The sequence below is a fragment of the Callospermophilus lateralis genome, chromosome 5 (genome assembly GCF_048772815.1).
Source record: "Callospermophilus lateralis isolate mCalLat2 chromosome 5, mCalLat2.hap1, whole genome shotgun sequence".
Taxonomy (NCBI): domain Eukaryota; kingdom Metazoa; phylum Chordata; class Mammalia; order Rodentia; family Sciuridae; genus Callospermophilus; species Callospermophilus lateralis.
In genome coordinates this window covers 90,027,736-90,049,235 of record NC_135309.1, presented here as the reverse complement: position 1 = coordinate 90,049,235, position 21,500 = coordinate 90,027,736, and the positions used below count along the sequence as shown (strand labels likewise).

The window sequence follows — 21,500 nt, the reverse complement described above, 5'->3', positions numbered from 1 at the left end:
CAGGGTTCAATCCCTAGTAGAAAAAAAGAAAGAAAGAAATTATACTAACTTTGATTAGAAATTCTATCTTCTGATTTAAAAAAAAAAGGAAAAATGCTAGAAAATTCAATGCATAAGGAAAAATACTAAGACTCTGAGAAATTTTTGACAAAATATCTTGCTATAGGAAAAAGTTCAAAGTAATTGTCATAGTTTTAAAGAACACATAAGCAAATATTCAATTCCTGGTTTTTTTTTTTATGATTGATAACTGGTTTTTGTTTGTTGTTGTTTTTGTTTGTGTGTGTGTGGTGCCAAGGATCAAACCCAGGGCCTTGCACATGCTAGCAAGTGCTCTAGCACTGAGCTATATAACCCATTTCTCAATAACTTTTTGATTGAGATTTAACGTAGTTATTTACACAGCTGAGTTCAAAGACTGTTTTCCATGTTGTTTTCCTATATGTATGTTTAGTAGTTTTTCAAACTTTTTAAAATACCTTTCAGCGTACCTGTCTTTTTACTCCCTCAGTAATCGTGTGGAAGCATGGACAAGAGATGTTGCTTTCTTACTCAGGCAAGAAGGCAGGCCTATGGTTAATCTTATCCCCAACAAGGCTAAAGAAAGAGTGATGGAAGCAGACTGGAGGAATACAGACACAGCAATAAATTGGTTAAGAAAGGAAGCAATTAATTACAATAAACCATTTGTTCTGTACTTGGGATTAAATTTACCACACCCTTACCCTTCACCATCTTCAGGAGAAAACTTCGGATCTTCAACATTTCATACATCTCTTTTTTGGCTTAAAAAAGTAAGTGTCTTATGTGTTCAAAAACAGAAATAACATTATGTCTGTAGCTTATTAGTATTAGCTCATTGTTTCTACTTCACTCTTAAAGAAAATCACATATTTAAAACTGACTGGTTTAATAAAAACCATAGAAGCAGTTTTACAAAAACAAAATGTGTTAAAACTCAGAAACCTACTTCTAAGTTGAAAATATTTGTATATGATATTTCTATAAAAAGAGAAACTAAAGGACATTGTCTTAGGAGTGCGGGTAGTCCTTACTTTGCACAGTTCAGGATAGGAAAAATGACCATGTGGTCTCATTATATACAATGCTCTTAACTTTCAATACCAGAAAGGAGCATTTTTTTTTTGATATTTTAAAAACATTTGTCACAACATGTAAAATGCTCTTTTTTTTTGGTTATAATTGGAAATAGGTAAATAGTAAAATTACTCAGTGCAGTGTAATGAAAATAATAGAAACATTAATATTAAGTATTTTTAATTTGGGGTTTTATTTAAAAAATTTTATTGAGAGAGTTAGTATAGTGTTTGTCTTCTCATGGTATTACATAATATAGAGCAAGAGTCCTCTTTATGACTTGGCAAATTATCATATTGTTATCTAAATTTGGAACATCTTCCAACATTTTATCTTCTGTACTTAGAATGTCATGGTATACTTCAAGTTCCTTTAAGTGACATTTTTATCAATGTCACTTTCTCTTGAACATGTTTATCCTTTTCACAATGATATTCCTCACTTATGTCAATAATTTGCCTTCCCTTCCTCTAGTTACCTATCTTGTCTTTGGAATGGTAGCAGTGTCCACATTCCCCGATCAGCCATTTCTTCTATAACTTCATTTACATTTACTATGAATTTCACTGCTAGCCTTATCACTTTTCATTTCTTTACTGCAGATTCGTATTTGTTGACCAATTCCTCTTTGATTATCCATTTTTGTAAAGTGTCTTACATGGATTTATCACTGGGAGACAAGGAGGCAGGCCAAGTATACACTTAGCTTACAATGCATGTTCTGAATAACTAACTCCTGACATACTTGGAAAGAAAATATATGATTAGTCACTGAATGTGATGTACATCTGTTATCACATCGTGAATTGTAGACTAAAGAGTTAGCAACATATTGGTGTGAAGTTTGTAATTTATGTAGTTACTCAGTTAATATACATTGGCAACTGAAATTTGAACCCTGTTGTCAGGGACATGTTAATTAAACCATGATAGTTGAAATTTATGCATATTAGAACCATGTGAAGCAACAACTACCTGTATTTTGAAATGTATAGACTTAAATGTAAGTTACTTTAAAAGCTCTAAACAGAAACACTATTTACTGTTTTCTTTTTTCTTTCTTTTTTTTTTTTTTTTTTTTTGCTGTTGTTTTTGTTTTTTGCTTTTTGGTACTGGGGATTGAACCCAGTGGTGCTTTACCACTGAGCTCTATCCCCAGCCCTTTTTATTTTTTATTTTGAAATAGGCTCTTCCTAAGTTGAATCGGGACTCACTAAGTTGCTGAGGCTGGCGTTGTACTTGTGACTCTTCTGCCCCAGCCTCCCAAGTCGCTGGGATTATAGGCTTGCACCACCATACCCAGCTTTCACCTTGTTTTAAAAGAAATAATGTAGTTTTAGATATTCATATCTTCTTAAAAAATTCTAAGTGGCTCCATTTTCAAAAATATGTCCAGAATTAGGAAAATGAGTTAAAATTCAGCTAAATAGTAGATGTTTGAACTTTTTAAAAGTTACTTAACTAAAAGATGCGTGTGAATTAAAGATTTAATCTTAATTGCTTTTGCCAACACATGTTATCTATATTAAAAAGTTGTATTTGTTTTTAACAAACATTTAGCTATCTCATTAGATTCAGACAGTTTAGTTCAAAATTCACCAGTGAATTATGGGGAGAAAGAATCTAGATTCTTAAGTTATTGATTCTGAAGTTTTGAATTGGTCACACAACTACATATTAAAGTGGTTCAACACTTTTCTGGGTTATAATACTGCCTAATATAGCCAATATTCTTCATTAACTTGTATACTTCAAAAATAATTTTTCACAACTGTCTCACTATATATCCACATATTGATATGTACCTTTTTATGTTACTGGGAATATAAGTTGAACGTTGCTAATTCAAAAATCCAAAATCTGAAAAACTCTCAAACTTTTTTAAATGCCAGCATAACACCACAGATGGAAAATTCCACACCTGATCTCATGTGATGGGTTATAATCAAACCTCAGGTGTACTAAATATCTTATGTAAAAAATTACCTTAGGCTGTGTTTATAAGATATTATGAAACGTAAATGAACTCTGTGTTTTTTGACTTGGATCCCATCTCTAAAATATCATTATGTACGTGCAGGTACTTCACAATCTGAAAGATATGTAAGATCTCAAACTTTTCTGGTCCCAAATATTTCAGATTGGGCTGGGGATGTGGCTCAAGCGGTAGCGCGCTCGCCTGGCATGCGTGCGGCCCGGGTTCGATCCTCAGTACCACATACAAAGAAAGATGTTGTGTCCACCGAAAAAAAAAAAAAAAACAACTAAAAATAAATATTTAAAAATTCTCTCTCTCTCTCTCTTTAAAAGAAAAATTTCAGATAAGGGATACTCAACCTTTATTAACAATTAATTCCAATTTTCTTTACTATTTTCTTTACACACTTTGTCACTATTTTTTTCTACTGTTCTAAGTAATTAGCATTGTGTAATTCACCACAGTTGTTAAAAGAGAGAACTTTGCTAGCTTAACTAAGTTTTTTCTCCCCTTTTTAGGTATCTCATGATGCCATCAAAATCCCCAAGTGGTTGCCTCAGTCAGAAATGCACCCTGTAGATTATTACTCTTCTTATACAAAAAACTGCACAGGAAAGTTTACAGACAAAGAAATTAAGAATATTAGGGCGTTTTATTATGCTATGTGTGCTGAGACAGATGCCATGCTTGGTAAGTGGAAAAATTAATAAGCAATTACATGAAAAAGTATATTTTTCCAACAAACTATGACCATGCTGGTTGGAACTTACATGAACATATTCAGATATTTCTTAGAACAGTTACTAAGATACTGCAGACTTAAAACTATAGGAATCTTGACACATAAAAGTGGGATAACGCGTTCATAGTGAATAAGAAGCTCTAAACTCTCAGATTCATAAATGCTCAGATTTGTTCATACATGAAAGGTCACAGAAAACTATCATCTGCTAGAAACCATATTTTTTTTACCTACTTTAAACAGAAATTGGCATTTAGCTGAACACAGGTATGCACATGACAGATAATTAATTATAAGATAGCTTAGGTTCTAAGAGATGAGAAGGACTTGTAACACCTGCAAAACAAATCCATTCTCCCTAGGCCCTTGAGTACAGGCTTAACTAAGGCTGAAATCAATTTCCCTGTGTGTATTCTGGACCAGATTTACATTGAATTTCCTGCTCTCAATCAGATTCAAGGCTGACTTAAAAACTAAACCTGTCTCCATAAGATGGCTGTCAAGAGAGTTCTGCTATTCACTATAGAGTTATGGCAGTTTCTGGTCCTTATGTGAAGAAACAAAGTTTGTTTTAATAGCTATTTCTATATTAAAAGTTATTTTCATATCACCATGTCATTTATTTTACTTCATTTGGGAGTGAAGCATAATTTCATTAGTGAAGTGTGGTTATCATCTCTGTATAAGAGGAATGGAAACTTTCCAAGTGAATGGTGGGAGAAAGGGCATTCTACACAAAAGCAGAGTATGGACAGAGGCAATATAGTGTAAACTAATATGGTATGTTCGAGGGATTCTAAGCAATTTAGGATTGCTGAAAGGTAAAGTTTCAGCAGGTAGCTGAGGATGCTGAGGCTGGAGGGTAGACAGGGGCCTTGTACATCACAGGAAGGATAGACAGTAGAAAGATGTGAAAAAGTTTTAAGTGGGGATATAACATGATTAGATGATTACGTGTTTTAGAAAAACAGTGATGCCAAGGGATACTAGAGGGGAAAGAGGAGTGAATACAAGAAGACCAACTAGGAAGCAATTCCAGTTGCCCAGTTGACAGATGAGGGTCTCCATGAATAACTCCACAGAACAGTAAGTCTCAATTCTGACTGAATCTCAAAATATATGGGGTTTTAAATTATATAGATCCAGATTCAGGAACTGCCAAAACAGAGATGACTTTTCTATCTGGACTGTGCCTTATTGTGATTCTCTTAATTATAATGAGGACATTAAGAGATGGGACTGGTCACAGTTTTACTATCCATCTAGCTATTCACTATCTAAGAATATGCTAAATCATTCTCATATACCATCTGTACTGCCTTCTTCAAAGGTCACATTTCCATAACCTCCCAACTTCATGAGCATGAACTGATGTTGCTCAGAGGTTTAGGAGAAAAAAATAACAGGGGAGAGGAGTTCTAATTGCTCTTATCCCTTTCTATTGTATAGATACTGTGGGTCAGTGGCAATACCAATCTTTGTGTCATCTGAGACATGTACAGTGCCAATGTCCAGACTTACCTTACTTTTCTTATTTGAGGCACTAAGGGGAATACTTCCACCCCCAATTCTCTGACAGAAACATAGAAAGCAGGCCTGCATGATCTCCAGATAAAATAGTTTTGAGGGAGATTTCCTATGGATATATTTTTTCTTTTCTTCTATAGTCTGTCAACTGAGGATCAAGCACATGAAACTTTGGATAATATTGAGATGTTAAGAAGTATCCTTTGATAGAAGCTTTAATAGGGTAGGGTGGTTATACATGTAATGTGATAGAATACAACATGAACTAAAAGCTAATTACTAAATTTAATCTTAATTTTATTGTAGGTGAAATTATTTTAACTCTTCACCAATTAGATCTTCTTCAGAAAACTATTGTCATATACACTTCAGACCATGGAGAGCTGGCCATGGAACATCGACAGTTTTATAAAATGAGTATGTATGAAGCTAGTGCCCATGTTCCACTGTTGATAATGGGACCAGGAATTAAGGCCAACCAACAAGTATCAAATGTAGTTTCTCTGGTGGATATTTACCCTACTATGCTTGGTAAGTAGTGTGTTCAATGTTTATCTTTATTAATGTTGGAGAATAAATAGACCAAGTAGTTAGAGGTTCCACTAACTTATTTTAACCTTGAGCAACTCATTTAACTATGAGTCAAATTTATACTCTGAAAAAATGAGGATAATATTCCTCCATTTCCTGTAGTCATCACTCACTTTAGTCTTTTCCAAAAGATTCACAATCAGGATATGACTCTAAAGTAATAAATATATATTCAGGTTCAGATCTTTACAAATGACTTGTACATCATTTGATTCTCTCTCACATCCCTAAATATGAGCATTTTCCACTTTGAAACATTACCTTTTTTCAATGTTGGAAAAGTCTTTTAATCCTATACTGTAAACATCTCTCTCCCAAACCCTTTAGATACTATTTGCTTTAATAGCTTTTTAACATCTATAGGCATAGCCATAGGTCTAGAATAACAATATTTGGAGTGAGATAATTAGCAGTTTTCCTTGAAGATACTAGAATAATGACATCATCAAATTCAAAGAAAATTATGTAAAACTCTAATTTTTAAACAAAGTAATTTTAATTCATTAACATTTAAAAACTGACTTTGGATTTTTGGAATCCAACAATTGCAAAAGTACCATCAATTCATAAATTTTGGTAAGACAAAAAGATAACACATTTCTCTAATTTGAGAAATGTTAAAATATAGAAGAAACATCCATCTTAAAAATCAAAGAAATAGGGCCTGGCACTGTAGCTTAGTGGCAGAGTGCTTGCCTAGCATGTGTGAGGCACTGGGTTTGATTCTTAGCACCACATAAAAATAAATAAAATAAAGGCATGCTGTTCATCTACAACTACAAAAAATAATAATAAATAAAAATCAAAGAAATAAAAGTTCATTTTATCTTCTTCCTTCTAGTACAGTCTTTCCCTTTACTTAAATAAGATTCTTTAGAGTTAATTTAACCCAGTACCCTTTCTTTTTCTCTTTATTTCATATCATTTGTTGTATGTTTGAATATCTGTCTAGTTCCTTGAATCTTTAATCTCTTCAGTTGCTTAGTCATCATGTACTGGTTTCCTTTTATCCCAAAGCAGTCATCTCATTTATCCATAACTCTGCCACTTTCTCACTTCATCAATTCCCAGACCTCTATTTCCCTCACTTGTTTTTTTAAGCATATATATAATTAAGTGATTTGTAGTGCTGGGGATCAAACCCAGAGTTTTGTGCACATTAGGGAAGCACTTATCACTGAGTTACATCCCCAGCCCATCTTTGTATGTTCCTATGTGTCTATCTTATCATCTATTGAATCTTGGAAATATATGCTGATATTGACCCTTTTTTATACTTTCCTCCCCTAATTTTTCTTTATGTAGAACTCTCATTCATTTTGGGGTCATCATTTTGCTTGACTTTTTAACTTTGTTCTCTTTCCTTGAGGTACAGTGACTAAAACTATAAAAAGTTTACTAAAAGGTTATAGAAAGCTGGGGTGATCCTTTCTCAGTGTGTCCCTTTCTCAGTGTGTCCCTCAATATACTTTCTAGTGATATTCGGCTTTTTTTTTTTTTTTTAACTCTGACAGCTTAATTGTCCAGTAACTTTGGGGAGCTGTCCAAAGTGAGCTGTCCTATTCCCTTCATAGAATTACAGAATGTCACCTTATGTATATTAGTTGATTAAGATGCATGGTTTAACTTCCATTTAAACATTGTTTTATATTTGCTTACAATGCAAATTTTGTACTCTATAATCTTGAGTTACTATTATCACTACTTGTCATTTCTTTTTTTTTTTTGGTGGGGGAAGGAACTGGGTACTGAACCCAGGGGAACTTAACCACTGAGTCACATCCCTAGTCCTTTTTATTTTTTATTTTGAGACAGGGTCTTGCTAAGCTGCATAGAGACTAGGTTGCTGAGGCTGGCCTCAAACTCCTGCCTCAGCCTCCTGAATTGCTGGAATTACAAGCATGACCCACCACACCTGACTAACTTGTCATTTTATATAGCATAAAAATTAAGGGTCATTTGTAGACTAGTAGATGACATATGTATTTTTTAGATAATAACATTAGATACATTATTTAGATATATACATCATTGTAATTATTTCATAATATATTTATCTAACAGATCATGTAAGAAAATACTGATTGGCATGGGGGAATTTTAGAGGGGGCACCTGCCTAGTTTATGATACTTAACAATAAAAATTTCTTTAGCTAAGAGAAAACATTTCCAGAATCACCTTTGTCTTTCCATCTCTGCTCTCTTGGAAATGGTTCTCTACAATTATCGGGGTTTTTTCTATAACTTGTCTATTACAGTTTTCTAAAATTTGAAGATTTATATCGATTTTTATTTATTTTTCTCTTTTATAAGATTCTTGGTAATAGAGTCCTTCTAAGTTACATTTCCCAGAAAAAAATAATATATTTTATTAGCAGCATTTAGATCAGATGGTGATTAGACACCCACAAAAAATAAAGGATGCCAAAAATAAGTCCCACTCCAGTTCTATATAAACTGGAAATTATATTAATGTCTTCAAGGCTTAGCACATTTTAAAATGTGCTTCATAATAAATATTCTTTTGTCATCAGAAGGGGAAAAGCTACATTTATATTATTTTTGGTGGGGGGGTGGGAAAAGGGAATAGAAGAGGATGCCTAGAGATAAGGTGGAGAGAAAGGTACAAGGGGGTAAAACAAAAACCTGTGTTGGAGCCAGGAAAAAAATGTTAACAGTGTTACTTTTTAAAAGTAAAATGATAAAGGTTTGACATCTATAAAGTTCTTTTCTTTTTGTGCAAGAAAAAGAAAACTTCCCTGTTAAATTAACCAAAAGATATAAACAGGCAGTACATAATAAGAGATATACAAGATATTTTTAGATTCAGTAGTCATAAAACTATTAAAACAAGAACATATCATTTTTCTTTCACATATGGAGTTTACAAAGGTTAAGAAAAATTGCAAAATCTTATATTAGAAATAGGCTTTCTCATATGCTGTTGCTGGGAATATAAAATGGCACAAAGTGTTTGGAGACAAATGTGGCATTATGTTTCACATTTCTTGGAAATATGCATACCTTTTGACCTAGGAATTTCCATTTTTAAGAAACAACCTATATGTGGGAAGCCACTCCTGAGCTATTTTAGCATCTTTACTGGCCTTGAGCCAAAGATATTTTGGTTTGGCATTGCAAGTCATTTTGTGGCTCCTCGCACTTAATGGATTACACACTGCATGTGACCTCAGTCTTACCTGTCATAGCTCCAGAGTTGGCGTAACCCATTGGGCCTGGACAGCCCACCTTCTACCTTAAATGGTGCAGAAAATTCTATGGAAAAACCTTTGATGTTTCCTCCACATAAATAGACCAAACGTGGGTTCTCCTGCTCTCTCTCTTCCCAGTGTGGTAGCTCGAAAGTGGAAGAGCTTTCTGATCCTCGCTTTCTGAAATTACTTTCTGTGTAGTGTAGTTTTTTTGCTGTCTTCTTTTCTTAGCTTTATGTCACAGCCAGCTCCAGCTCACTCCATGCAGCAGAAACCCAAATTCCACCGCCTGCGCTGGACGTGGGCGGTATATATGTACCCATATATGTACCTATTTTATCTCCATGCATATTTATTAAAATATTAAGAATTATCAAACAGTGTGAATGTCTAGAAGTAATGGATTAGGTTTTAAAAAATGGAAATAGTTGGTTCTGTTTTTAAAATGAAATGATGTAAAAGTGATATTTTATTAAAAATAAAATATAGGCTTTCAAGTTGTATAAACAGATATTTTTGTTGCAGTAGAGTATCCATCTAATTTACTGTTCAGATTAGCATACTTTTTAGAATAGAGGGTATTATTAATAATTATACCAGGTTTTACAGGTATACACTGAGTCTGTTCCCTTGTTTAAAAGCCATAATAGTCAACAAAGCAAAGATAATACTGATGGTCCTATATTTAACCTGGTGTTTAATTCAACCTTTTAAAGCAAAATTCTTCAGAGTTGAAAGAATTTAAAACTACTTTAAAAAGTAGGGATTAATTCTAAAAGCATACCTGTGAGATAGGATGTTCTACTTACCTCTGCTTAATACATGTTTTGATATAGTATCTACAAAGATCTTATTTTGTGATTCTTCTAATCCATTAGAAGCTTAAAATAGTTATGAGTAATCTATTCTTAGAATTCTAAATTTAAGTTCTTTATTAGTTTAAGTGTACCTATATTATTTTTATCAATTATGTTTACATGTGAAGAATATGGGATTGAACTTCTCAAATTAAAGCTTCCAGCCAGCCTTCCTCTTCGCTTCCATTCTATGTACCTAAGAAGATTCTTATAAGAAATGGTGATTCAAAAACCTTCAAAAGGAAGAAACTGGATAGAAAAACTCAACTAGAATTTCTGTTCTAATACACCTACCTTAGTTTCAAGAGTCTGTTGAAATTTCAGTGCTTCTATTTAAAAGTCTGAATTTATAGATAGCTTTTATATGATATTTTTAAGTGTTCTTTTTCTATAGAATATTTTATGATAAAATAGAAAACACATAAAAAATATTCTTAGTTTATTTATCCTTGTAGGTCCTTTATAGTTTCATAGTAATGTTTACTAATATTAGCAGAAAAATGCCATTTTCATGAGTAGGAATTCTTCATAGTATTAAAGTTCATACTTCAGAAGTTATTCTATAAAAATTACTCACCAAAATATTTTCTTCTTGAATGCCTACTATTAGCATCCTTTAGCTCAGTGAGAAATAAAGACAATCTCATTTTGAAATTAAAATTGTTTTGATTTTCCCTTTTAAACTTAACTTCCTATGAATTTTTTTGTTGTAAATGGACAAAATGCCTTTATTATATTTATTTATTTTTATGTGGTGTTGAGGATCAAACTCAGTGCCTCACAAGTGCTAGGCAAGCACTCTACCACTGAGCCACAATTGCAGCCCCCTGAATTTTTTTATTAAATTTATTTATTCCCCATCTGATTCAAATGTATGATATGTCAAGATCATTGTACTGTCACGTGTAACTAATTAAAACAAATTTAAAAATTATTTATTTTAATTTGTTATATATGACAGCAGAATGCATTTCAATTCATAGTACACATATATAGCACAATTTTTCATGTCTCTGGTTCTACACAAATCAGAGTCACACCATTTGTGTCTTCATACATGTACTTAAGGTAATGATGTCCATCTCATTCCACCATCTTTCCTACCCCCATTCCTCCTCCCTTTCTCTCCCTCCCCTTTGCCCTATCTAAAGTTCCTCCATTCCTCCCATGCTCCCCACCCATTCCCATTATGGATCAGCATCCACATATCAGAGAAAACATTCTGCATTTGATTTGAGGGGGTGGCTTGCTTCACTTAGCATAATATTCTCCAACTCCTTCCATTTACTTGCAAATACCATAATTTTATTCTCTTTTAATGCTTAGTTATTTTCCATTGTGTATTTATACCACATTTTCTTTATCCATTTGTCTACTGAAGGGCATCTAGGTTGGTTTCACAGTTTACCTATTGTGAATTGTGCTGCTATAAACATTTATGTGCTGAGTCACTGTAGTATTCTGTTTTTAAGTCCTTTGGGTATAAACTGAGGAGTGGAATACCTGGGTCAAATGGTGGTTCCATTCCAAGTTTTCCAAGGAATCCAAATTGGTTGCACCAATTTGCAGTCCCACCAGCAATGAATGAGTATGCCTTTTTCCCACATCCTCTCCAGCACTTATTGTTGTTTGTATTCTTTTTTTAATATTTCTTTTAGTTGTTGATAGACCTTTATTTTATTTATTTATATGAGGTGCTGAGAATCAAACCCAGTACCTCACACGCTGGGCAAAAACGCTACCACTGATCCACAACCTGAGCCCCTGTTGTTTATATTCTTAACAGCTGACATTCTGAATGGAGTGAGATGAAATCTTAGTTTTGATATGCATTTCTCTACTTGCTAGAGATGCTGAACATTTTTTCATGTATTTGTTGATTGATTGTATATCATCTCTGAGAAGTGTGTGTTCAGTTCCCTGGCCCATTTATCGATTGAGTTGTTTGGGTTTTTTTTGGTGTTAATATTTTTTATTTCTTTATATATCTTAGATATTAGTGTTCTATCTGATGTTTGGGGGGTAAAAATTTGCTTCCATTCTGTAAGCTATCTCTATTCATCTCACTAATTGTTTCACTTTGAATCCATCTCATTTATTGATTTTTTATTTTATCTCTTGCGCTATACATGTTTTGATATAGTATTATTAAGGAAGTTGGGGCCTAATCCAACATAATGAAGATTTGGGCCTACGTTTTCTTCTATTGAGCACAGGATCTCTCGTTAAATTCCTAGGTCCTTGATCCACTTTGAGTTAAGTTTTGTGCATGGTGAGAGATAGGGGCTTAATTTCATTTTGCTGCATATGGATTTCCAGTTTTCCCAGCACCATTTGTTGAAGAGGCTATCTTTTCTCTAATATATTTTTAGTCTCCTTTGTGTAATATGAGATGTCTGTATTTATGTGGGTTTTTCTCTGTGTCCTCTATTATGTAGAATTGGTCTACAGGTCTATTTTGGTGCCAATACCATGCCGTTTTTGTTACTATTGCTCAATAGTATAGTTTAAGGTCTTGTATAGTGATGTCACCTGCTTCACTCTTTTTGCTAAGGATTGCTTTGGCTATTCTGGGTCTCTTATTTTTCTGGATGAATTTCATGATTGCTTTTTCTATTTTTATGAGGAATGTCATTGGGATTTTTATTGGAATTGCATTAAATCTGTATAGTGCTTTTGGTAGCATGGTTATTTTGACAATATTAATTCTACCTATCCAAGAACAAGGGAGATCTTTCCATCTTCTATGGTCTTTTTAAATTTCTTTCTTTAGCGTTCTGTAGTTTTCATTGTAGAGGTCTTTCACCTCTTTCATTAAGTTGATACCCAAGTTTTTGTTTGTTTGTTTAGTTGGTTGGTTGGGTTTTTTTGTTTTGTTTTGTTTTGTTTTTAGGCTATTGTAAATGGGGTTGTTTGCCTAGTTTCTCTTTCAGAGGATTTGTCACTGATGTACAGAAATACATTGGATTTATGCATATTGATTTTATATCCTGCTGCTTTGCTGAATTCATTTATTAGTTCTCGGTTTTCTGGTGGAATTTTTTGAATCCTCTAGGTATAGAATCATATCGTTGGCAAATAGTGATAGTTTTAAGTTCTTCTTTTCTTATTCTTATTCCTTTAATTTCTATCTAGTTGCTCTGGCTAGAATCTGAAGAACCATGTTGAATAGAAGTGGTGAAAGAGGGCATCCTTGTCTTGTTCCAGTTTTTAGAGGGAATGCTTTCAATTTTTCTCCATTGAGAATGATGTTAGCCTGGGGCTTAGCACAGGTTACTTTTATAATGTAGAGATATGTTCTTGTTATCCCTAGTTTTTCTAGTGTTTTGAACATGAAGGGGTGCTGTATTTTGTAGAATGTTTTTTCTTCATCTGTTGAAATGATCGTATGATTTCTAAGTCTATTGATGTGATAAATTAGAGTTATTGATTTCCATATGTTGAACAAACCTTGTATCCCTGGGATGAACTCCACTTGATCATGGTACACTATTTTTTTGATATGTTTTTATATATAATTTGCCAGAATTTTGTTGAGAATTTTTGCATCTGTGTTCATTGGAGATATTGGTCTGAAATTTTCTTTCTTTGATGCGTCTTTGCCTGGTTTTGGAATTAGGGTGATATTGGCCTCATAGAATTAGTTTGGAAGTCCTCTCTCTTTGTCTGTTTTATAAAATAATTTGGTAAGTATTGGTATTAATTGTTCTTTGAAAGTCTTGTAGAACTCAGCTGTGTATCCATCTGGTACTGGGTTTTTCTTGTTTGGTAGGCTTCTGATGACATCTTCTATTTCATTGCTTGAAATTGATCTGTTTAACTTGTGTATATCATCCTGATTCAGTATGGGCAAATCATATGACTCTAGAAATTTGTCGATGCCTTTGATATTTACCATCTTATTGGAGTACAAATTTTCAAAATAATTATCTTCTGTGTTCCTTTAGTGTCTGTTGTGATATTTTCTTTTTCATCATGTTTGTTAGTAATTTGATTTTTCTCTCTCCTTCTTTTCATTAGCATGGCTAAGGGTTTATCGATTTGATTTATCTTTTCAAAGAATCAACTTTTCGTTTTGTCATTTTTTTCAATTGTTTCAATTTCATTGATTTCAATTCTGATTTTAATTATTTCCTGCCTTCTTCTGCTTTTGGTGTAGATTTGTTCTTCTTTTTCTAAGGCTTTGAGATGTAATGTTAGGTCATTTATTTGTTGACTTTTTCTTCTTTTAAGGAATGAACTCCATGCAATGAACTTTCCTCTTAGTACTGCCTTCATAGTGTCCCAGAGATTTTAATATGTTGTAACAGTGTTCTCATTTACCTCTAAAAATTTTTAAATCTCCTCTTTGATGTCTTTTACAACCCATTATTCAATCAATAACATATTATTTAGTCTCTAGGTGTTGGAGTAGCTTCTGTTTTTTATTTTATCATTGATTTCTAATTTTATTCCATTTTGATCTGATAGAATGCAGGGTAGTATCTCTACTTTTTTGTATTTGATAAGGAGTTGCTTTGTGACATAATATATGTTCTATTTTAGAGAAGGATCCATGTGCTGTTGAGAAGAAAGTAAATTCACTTGTTGATAGATAAAATATTTTATATATGTCTGTTAAGTCTAAGTTACTGATTGTATTATTGAGTTTTATAGTTTCTTTTGTTTGGGAGATCTATTCAGTGGTGAAAGAGGTGTGTTCAGACCACCCATAATTATTGTGTTGTGATCTGTTTGACTCTTGAACTTGAGAAGCGTTTGCTTGATGAATGTACATTCTCTATTGTTTGGGGCATATATATTTATAATTGTTATGTCTTGTTGATGTATGGTTCCCTTAAGCAGTTAATCCCTTTTTATTAACTTTGGCTTGAAGTCTATTTTATTTGATATGAGAATGGAAACCCTTGCTTGTTTCTGCAGTCCATGTGAGTGGTATTTTTTTTTCCCAACCTTCATCGTCAGCCTGTGGATGTCTTTTCCTATGAGATGAGTCTCTTGCAGTCAGCATATTGTTGGGTCTTTTTTATTTTTGTAATCCAAACTGCCAGTCTATGTGTTTTCATTGGTGAGTTGAGGCTATTAATATTCAGGGTTATTATTGAAACATGATTTGTATTCCCAGTAATTTTTGTTTATTTTTGGTATTTAACTTGACTTGGTTTCTCATTTGATTGGTTTTCCTTTTAGTTTAATACCTCCCTTTGCTGATTTTCATTGTTATTTTTAATTTCCTCCTCCTGGAATATTTTGCCGAGGATGTTCTATAGTGCAGGCTTTCTAGTTGTAATTTCTTTTAACTTTTCTTTATCATGGAAGGTTCTTATTTTGTCATCAAATATAAAACTTAACTTTGCTGGATATAAGATTCTTGGTTGGCATCTATTTCCTTTCAGAGCTTGGTATATGTTGTTCCAGTATCTTCTAGCTTTCAGAGACTGGGTTGAAAAATCTGCAGATATCTTAATTGGTTTTCCCCTATATGTAATCTGATTCCTTTCTCTTGTGGCTTTTAAAATTCTCTCCCTATTCTGTATGCTAGGCATTTGCATTATAATGTGCCTTGGCGTGGATCTATTGTGATTTTGTACTTTTGGTGTCCTGTAAGCCTCTTGTATTTGATTTTCCAATTCATTCTTCATGTTTGGAAATTTTCTGATATTAGTTCATTAAATAGATTGTTCATTCCTTTGGTTTGTAATGCTATGCCTTCCTCTATCCCAATAATTCTTAAATTTGTTCTTTTTATTTTATCCCATAATTCTTGAATGTTCTGCTCATGGTTTTTTACCATCTTCACTGTATGGTCAACATTCTTTTCAAAAATTCCACATGTAAGAACTTCCCATAGTCATGAGCATATACCAGTTGGCCCCTGCTTCCCATGATCCTCAAAGGCTTCTTTTCTGCTGCTCACTAGTGTTGGTGACACACGGATACCCTTACACAGCCTTCTTCCTTGCTACTTACTTCCTCTCCTTACAGTGAACAGACCACTGTCTTGGAGCTCAATTTCATTTTAGGCCATCCCTTTCTCTCATGTACATCCTCTTTAAAGTCTTCTCTCCTGATAGTTTTTAACCAGTTATCTCTGAAATACTTCTATCCTCTTTCTTTAGGAATCAAAAACATTCCTAATTGTGATTGATTGGTGGAAGATCACTAAAATTATGCCTCTTTCAAGGGAAATGAACGATACAAATTTTTAAATGGTCATTTGTAAAGCAAGTATCTGAAGAAAATTTATAGAGTGAAAGGAAAGTGACCAAGACACTCAAAGCGAGCAAGAGATCTTTACTGCAGCAGTGAGAAAGGGAAGAGAAAGAGAGAGAGAGCCCGGCAGGAGAAGGTTTTTATAGCCCTTCTGCTGTGCTGCCTAAATCTAATAGGGTCTATGGGTTTGCAAGCTGCCTTGTTGGCATAAGGGGGATTAAGTGTTCAGCCTTGAGAGGGGATGTGGGGAGTGGGGAAGTGTTCAGGCTTGAGCAGGGGGGGTGAAACGTTCAGCCTTGAGTGGGAGGTTTGAGCGGTTAACTTGAGGCAAACAGGCAATAAAGAACCAGACAGATGGGGGTTTGAGTGTCCAGATAATCCTGCAGCTAACATTCATTCAGCCTGCCCTGCACCTAACATAAAGGACTTTGCTTCCTTATTCTCATTAAATAATTTTCTTACTCAATTTTGTTTAGTTTCTAACATTAGAGATATAATGCTATTTTTCATAGGGAATATTTAAATTTACATAGAAACCTGAGCCACTGAAATCAGAAAGGGGTGTGGAGCAAGTAGACTCATTTTTAAACTATCTTGAGTATGCAGCAATCATTAACTAATTTTCTACAGGGAAAAGGCATATGTTAAAACCAATTAAAAAAAAAACTCTTTTTAAATTGAATATTTCTCATGCTATTGGTCTATATGTATATATTTGATAGGTAAAAATTTACTTTTCCCTAAATCAGTATAATCCAGGATTCCACAAGGAATATTTTTACAAAATACTAGTCCTTAAGATGTTCCTTAAGAGTGAAAAAAAAAAATCTTTATCATCAAATAACTTTGGTAGGGCTCTTTTTGACCAGGTATTGTTCTCAGAATTTTTCATAAATTATCTTATTTAAATCTGAAATGAACTTATAAGATACAAGTATTATTGGTTTTTTTTGGGGGGGGGGTGTTTTTATTTTAATTTGTTATTTATGACAATGCATTACAATTCATATCACACATAACAGAACACAATTTTTCACATCTCTGGTTGTACACAAAGTAGAGTCACAACATTTGTGTCTTCATACATGTACTTAAGGTAATGATGTCCAACAAGTATCATTATTATCCTTCTTTTACAAGTAAAGAAACTGGGGTTCAGAGAATTTAATAACTTACACAAGGTCACATGGCTAAAGCAGTAAGCAAGCATCTGAATCTAGGTAGTTCATTTACAAAACCTATATACAGTCTCTAGTCTGTGATCTTTAATGGGGGAAATGTAAATTATGTCATTTATGAATGTTCAACTAATGAAAGGATGCATTGTGTTTTAATATTTTATTATTTTTGTTGCAAAGATATTGCTGGAATTCCTCTGCCTCAAAACCTTAGTGGATACTCTTTGTTGCCATTATCATCAGAACCATCTAAGAATAAACGTAAAGTCAAAAACCTACGTCCTCCATGGATTCTGAGTGAATTCCACGGATGCAATGTGAATGCTTCCACCTATATGCTTCGAACTAACCAATGGAAGTACATAGCCTATTCTGATGGTGTTTCAGTATTGCCTCAACTCTTTGGTAAATTAATTGATGTGTTTTTAAGTATAATTTTATGCATGAGCTGACCTACATAGCACTGCTCAAGAGCTTCAATAATTATTGTTAAATAAATGAAAATCTGCTGCTTCTCCTCATGAGACAGGCTAGAGAGGTTGCCCAAGGGAGGAGCAGCTTCCTTGCCAATTAGCACGTGAATATTAGAGAAAGTGCTCTAAGTCTTTGAATCTGGGTCTTACAATTGAAACCATCGCTTTCCCCAATCAGGGATCTTTTAATGCTCATTGTTCCATTTCCCAATCAGCAGTCACCACCTTTTCATTATCTATTCTGAAGGATCAACACTTATCTCTTATGGACTAGACATTCTACATGTATTATATAACGTGCATCTCAACCCTACAATATAGTACCATTCTCTTCATTTTACAGAGGAGGAGTCTAGGGGGGTCAAAGAAGTTCAGACACCTGTATAAGATCTCACAACTAAGAAGCAGCAGAACTGAAAGGTCAACCCCAGTCTGATTCTAAAAGCCATTTTCCTGCCACATTCTAAAAATGGCTGCTAGCTTCCCTAGTCTATGAATTAATTTTTAAACAACATTTTTAGATTTAGGATTTTACTTATACTCTGTCCCATTTTAGCCATTCTTAATATTTATTTCTGCCTAAATTTCCTTCCTACTTACAAATGTCAAAATTATTAACTCAAAATAATTCTTCACTGGCCAAACCTGAGTAACTTCCTTAACTCTAAAAACAGGGGATTCTTGGCTTCAAAAAGTCCTTAAATTTTCATCATGACAAATAATGGCCTCTTGCTTGTTCACTGGTCATTGTTAAATAAAATTTATGGGAACCCATTATTTAGGCTGAACTCCTGCATTAGATTCAAAAACACAAACCAAAACAGATTGGAGTCACTAATGCTAAGTGCCACATAATCAAACTGAACTTTAAAACAGGCCAGATTCCTAAAGAGAGATTCACAGAAACCAATCAGAAAGGGCCCATTTTACCTGATCCAAATGATAAAGAAGTTCCTTCTGTTTTAAACCTATATGAAAAGTAACTTTTTAACCACCAATGTTTTTTGCTCCTTGTTTATCCTTCCTTCATGCTTTTTCAGCTTACAAAGCTCACCCCTCTGTTCAGTTCATTGAAGCACCTTTTCTAATTCTTTAGATGGGATGCTGCCCAACTCATGAATCATGAAGTAAACATCAATTAGATTTTTAAACCAAATTTGTTGTAATTTTGTTTTTTTAACACTGTGTTCTGCAAAGTTCAGATGTCATTATTAAAGGACCAGTGGAGAAGCCATTCTTTCCTATCTTTTCTAGGGTTTATTCACAGACCTCCCTTTCCTAAAAGTTATCATGTGAAGTCTTCTATCAAAGTCATATATGTGTTCAGGGGTCTCCTGCCTAATGCATTTAAATAGCTCTCATAGTGGTTTTTGTTTGAACATACAGTGTTCATTTACTATTTTGAAGTTGTCGTAGATCTTTTTTTTTTTTTTTAAATCAGATTGGTATCTTATATCCCCTGTCTTCCCACAATATATATAAAAAGCATTTATGGATCTGAACATTTATCTTTATTTTCTTACTGGTAGTGACTGAGAGAAATTTTTCATTTCCATAATTCTTAGATAAAATGGGAGTATTTATGAATCTAACTTTCAGAAATCCAAGTATAAGATGCTAATATATAAATAAAACTAAGACTGAATGAAATTGCAGGAATATGACTTGTCTATATAAAAAAAAAATCTTACAGCTGCAAAGTTTAGGGCTGTTGAAATGAAACAATACAAATACAGGGTTTTTTCCTCTTCATGTCAAAGGAAAAAAGGCATCAGAAACAGGAAGAATTCATTTTAAACCAACTTACTAATGATAAGGGTCTTACTGTTTCTGGCATCTAAAAGTAGATAAGAAGAAGAATGGGATAGCAGGAAAGAAGATAATTTGGGTATATGTTACAGGAGTGTTTAATTTTTGGCATATATTGCTTAATGATGGGAATGTGTTCTAGGAAATGTGTCATTCTGCTATTTCATCAATGTGCTAACTTCAGATAGCATACTTATACAAAAAAGAAGATTAAGGTATCACTAGGCAATATAATTTTATAGGACCACTACATATATGTGGAGTGTTATGCAGCACATGACTATATACTGCCCTTCATTTTATTAACTGAAAGGATCTGAAAATAAAATCTAATATATTATCTATTATAATGACATTCTAGAAAAACTTTTAATAGGTAACCATTTTGATAGTTTTACTTTTTTTCTTTCAGATCTTTCCTTGGACCCAGATGAATTAAATAACATTGCTGCAAAATTTCCAGAAATTACTTATTCTTTAGATCAGAAGCTTCGTTCCATTATAAACTACCCCAAAGTTTCTGCTTCTGTCCACAGATATAATAAAGAACAGTTTATCATGTGGAAACAAAGTATAGGACAAAATTATTCAAATGTTATAGCAAACCTTAGGTGGCATCAGGAGTGGCTGAAAAATCCAGAGAAGTATGAAAATGCCATTGATCGGTGGCTTAAAACCCACCCTGCTTCACAATTTGAATAAAAATAAGAAAATAATGTTCTAAGCTACTTACAAATATGTTCCTATGTATTTTAAATGAAACAATTTAGTAATTACTTTTAAAGAATGTATTATATCTAAAAATGACAGTGATTATAGAATTACGTATTTTCAGAAATGACTAAGTTGCTTAGGGCATTGCTATGTTGCTGAAGCTGGTTTTGAATTTGTGATACTACTGCCTCAACTTCCCTTGCCACTGGAATTACAAGCCTGTACCACCATGCCTGGCTATTCTTGCAGACTGCTAAAGATTTAATGGAAATATCAAAAGGATGACAGCAACTACTATACTATACAGTTGTTAATCTGATTAAATACAGAATATAAAATATTTTAATAACTATTATTAACTTGCAAACCATAAAATAATATGTATTTGACAGCGTCTGAGTTATTTGTATTTGATGGGATCATTTGTATTTAATGAGAATATTAGGATTCTTCTAGTGTTTTCTTAACATGTAGAAATTTGTACTTTCATGTAACCAGTTTTATGACTCTTTATACCCTGTAAGTATATGCATTTATAATCTGTCAATTAAAATAATATTAATTTTAAAATTTATGAATCTGCTTTTGTATCTTTGAAATTTTATGTCATGTTTAGAGTTTAGTGTTTTTAATATTTAAATCTCTGACCCATCTGATTTGTATTACATATCTAACGTATTACAGACTAACTTTAGTTGTTGCCCCCACCATTTTTTAATGACTACCCAATGGACCTTTTATTAAGTAAATTATCACTTGTTTCATTGGTTAAAATGTTATTCATTACATGTTACCCTGGAATTAATAAATTATCTTATCCCTGCTGATTTCAAATGCCATTTTATCATATACCAAAGTCCCACTTACACTTATGTCCTTTCTGAACATTTTATTTTGCAAAGAACTCTTCTATTTATTAATCTGGTAGCCAATATCTGGTCCCTTTGCAACCCTTTCCTTTTTTCAAAACTGTCCTAAATATTCTTGCTTACTTGATTTTTCCATATAAATTTAGAATTTCTGCCTAATTATAAAAATGAAAAATCTTGTTAGTCTTTTGTGAGGTAATTAAATTTATAGCCCTAGACAGCAATGAACTATTTATTAT

The 21,500-nt window shown here is 33.2% G+C and overlaps 1 protein-coding gene across 1 annotated transcript in view; it reads left to right on the top strand.

Moving 5' to 3' along the window:
- The window catches only part of Arsk (arylsulfatase family member K), a 42,956-nt gene extending 21,667 nt beyond the window's left edge, over nt 1-21,289 (top strand). The window contains exons 4-8 of the mRNA XM_076856021.2: nt 512-794; nt 3,595-3,766; nt 5,652-5,876; nt 17,577-17,801; nt 20,091-21,289. Coding sequence (XP_076712136.2) covers nt 512-794; nt 3,595-3,766; nt 5,652-5,876; nt 17,577-17,801; nt 20,091-20,380 — 1,195 coding nt within the window. The 3' untranslated portion in view covers nt 20,381-21,289. The remainder of the gene's footprint in view (nt 1-511; nt 795-3,594; nt 3,767-5,651; nt 5,877-17,576; nt 17,802-20,090) is intronic.
- Nucleotides 21,290-21,500: the final 211 nt, after the last annotated feature.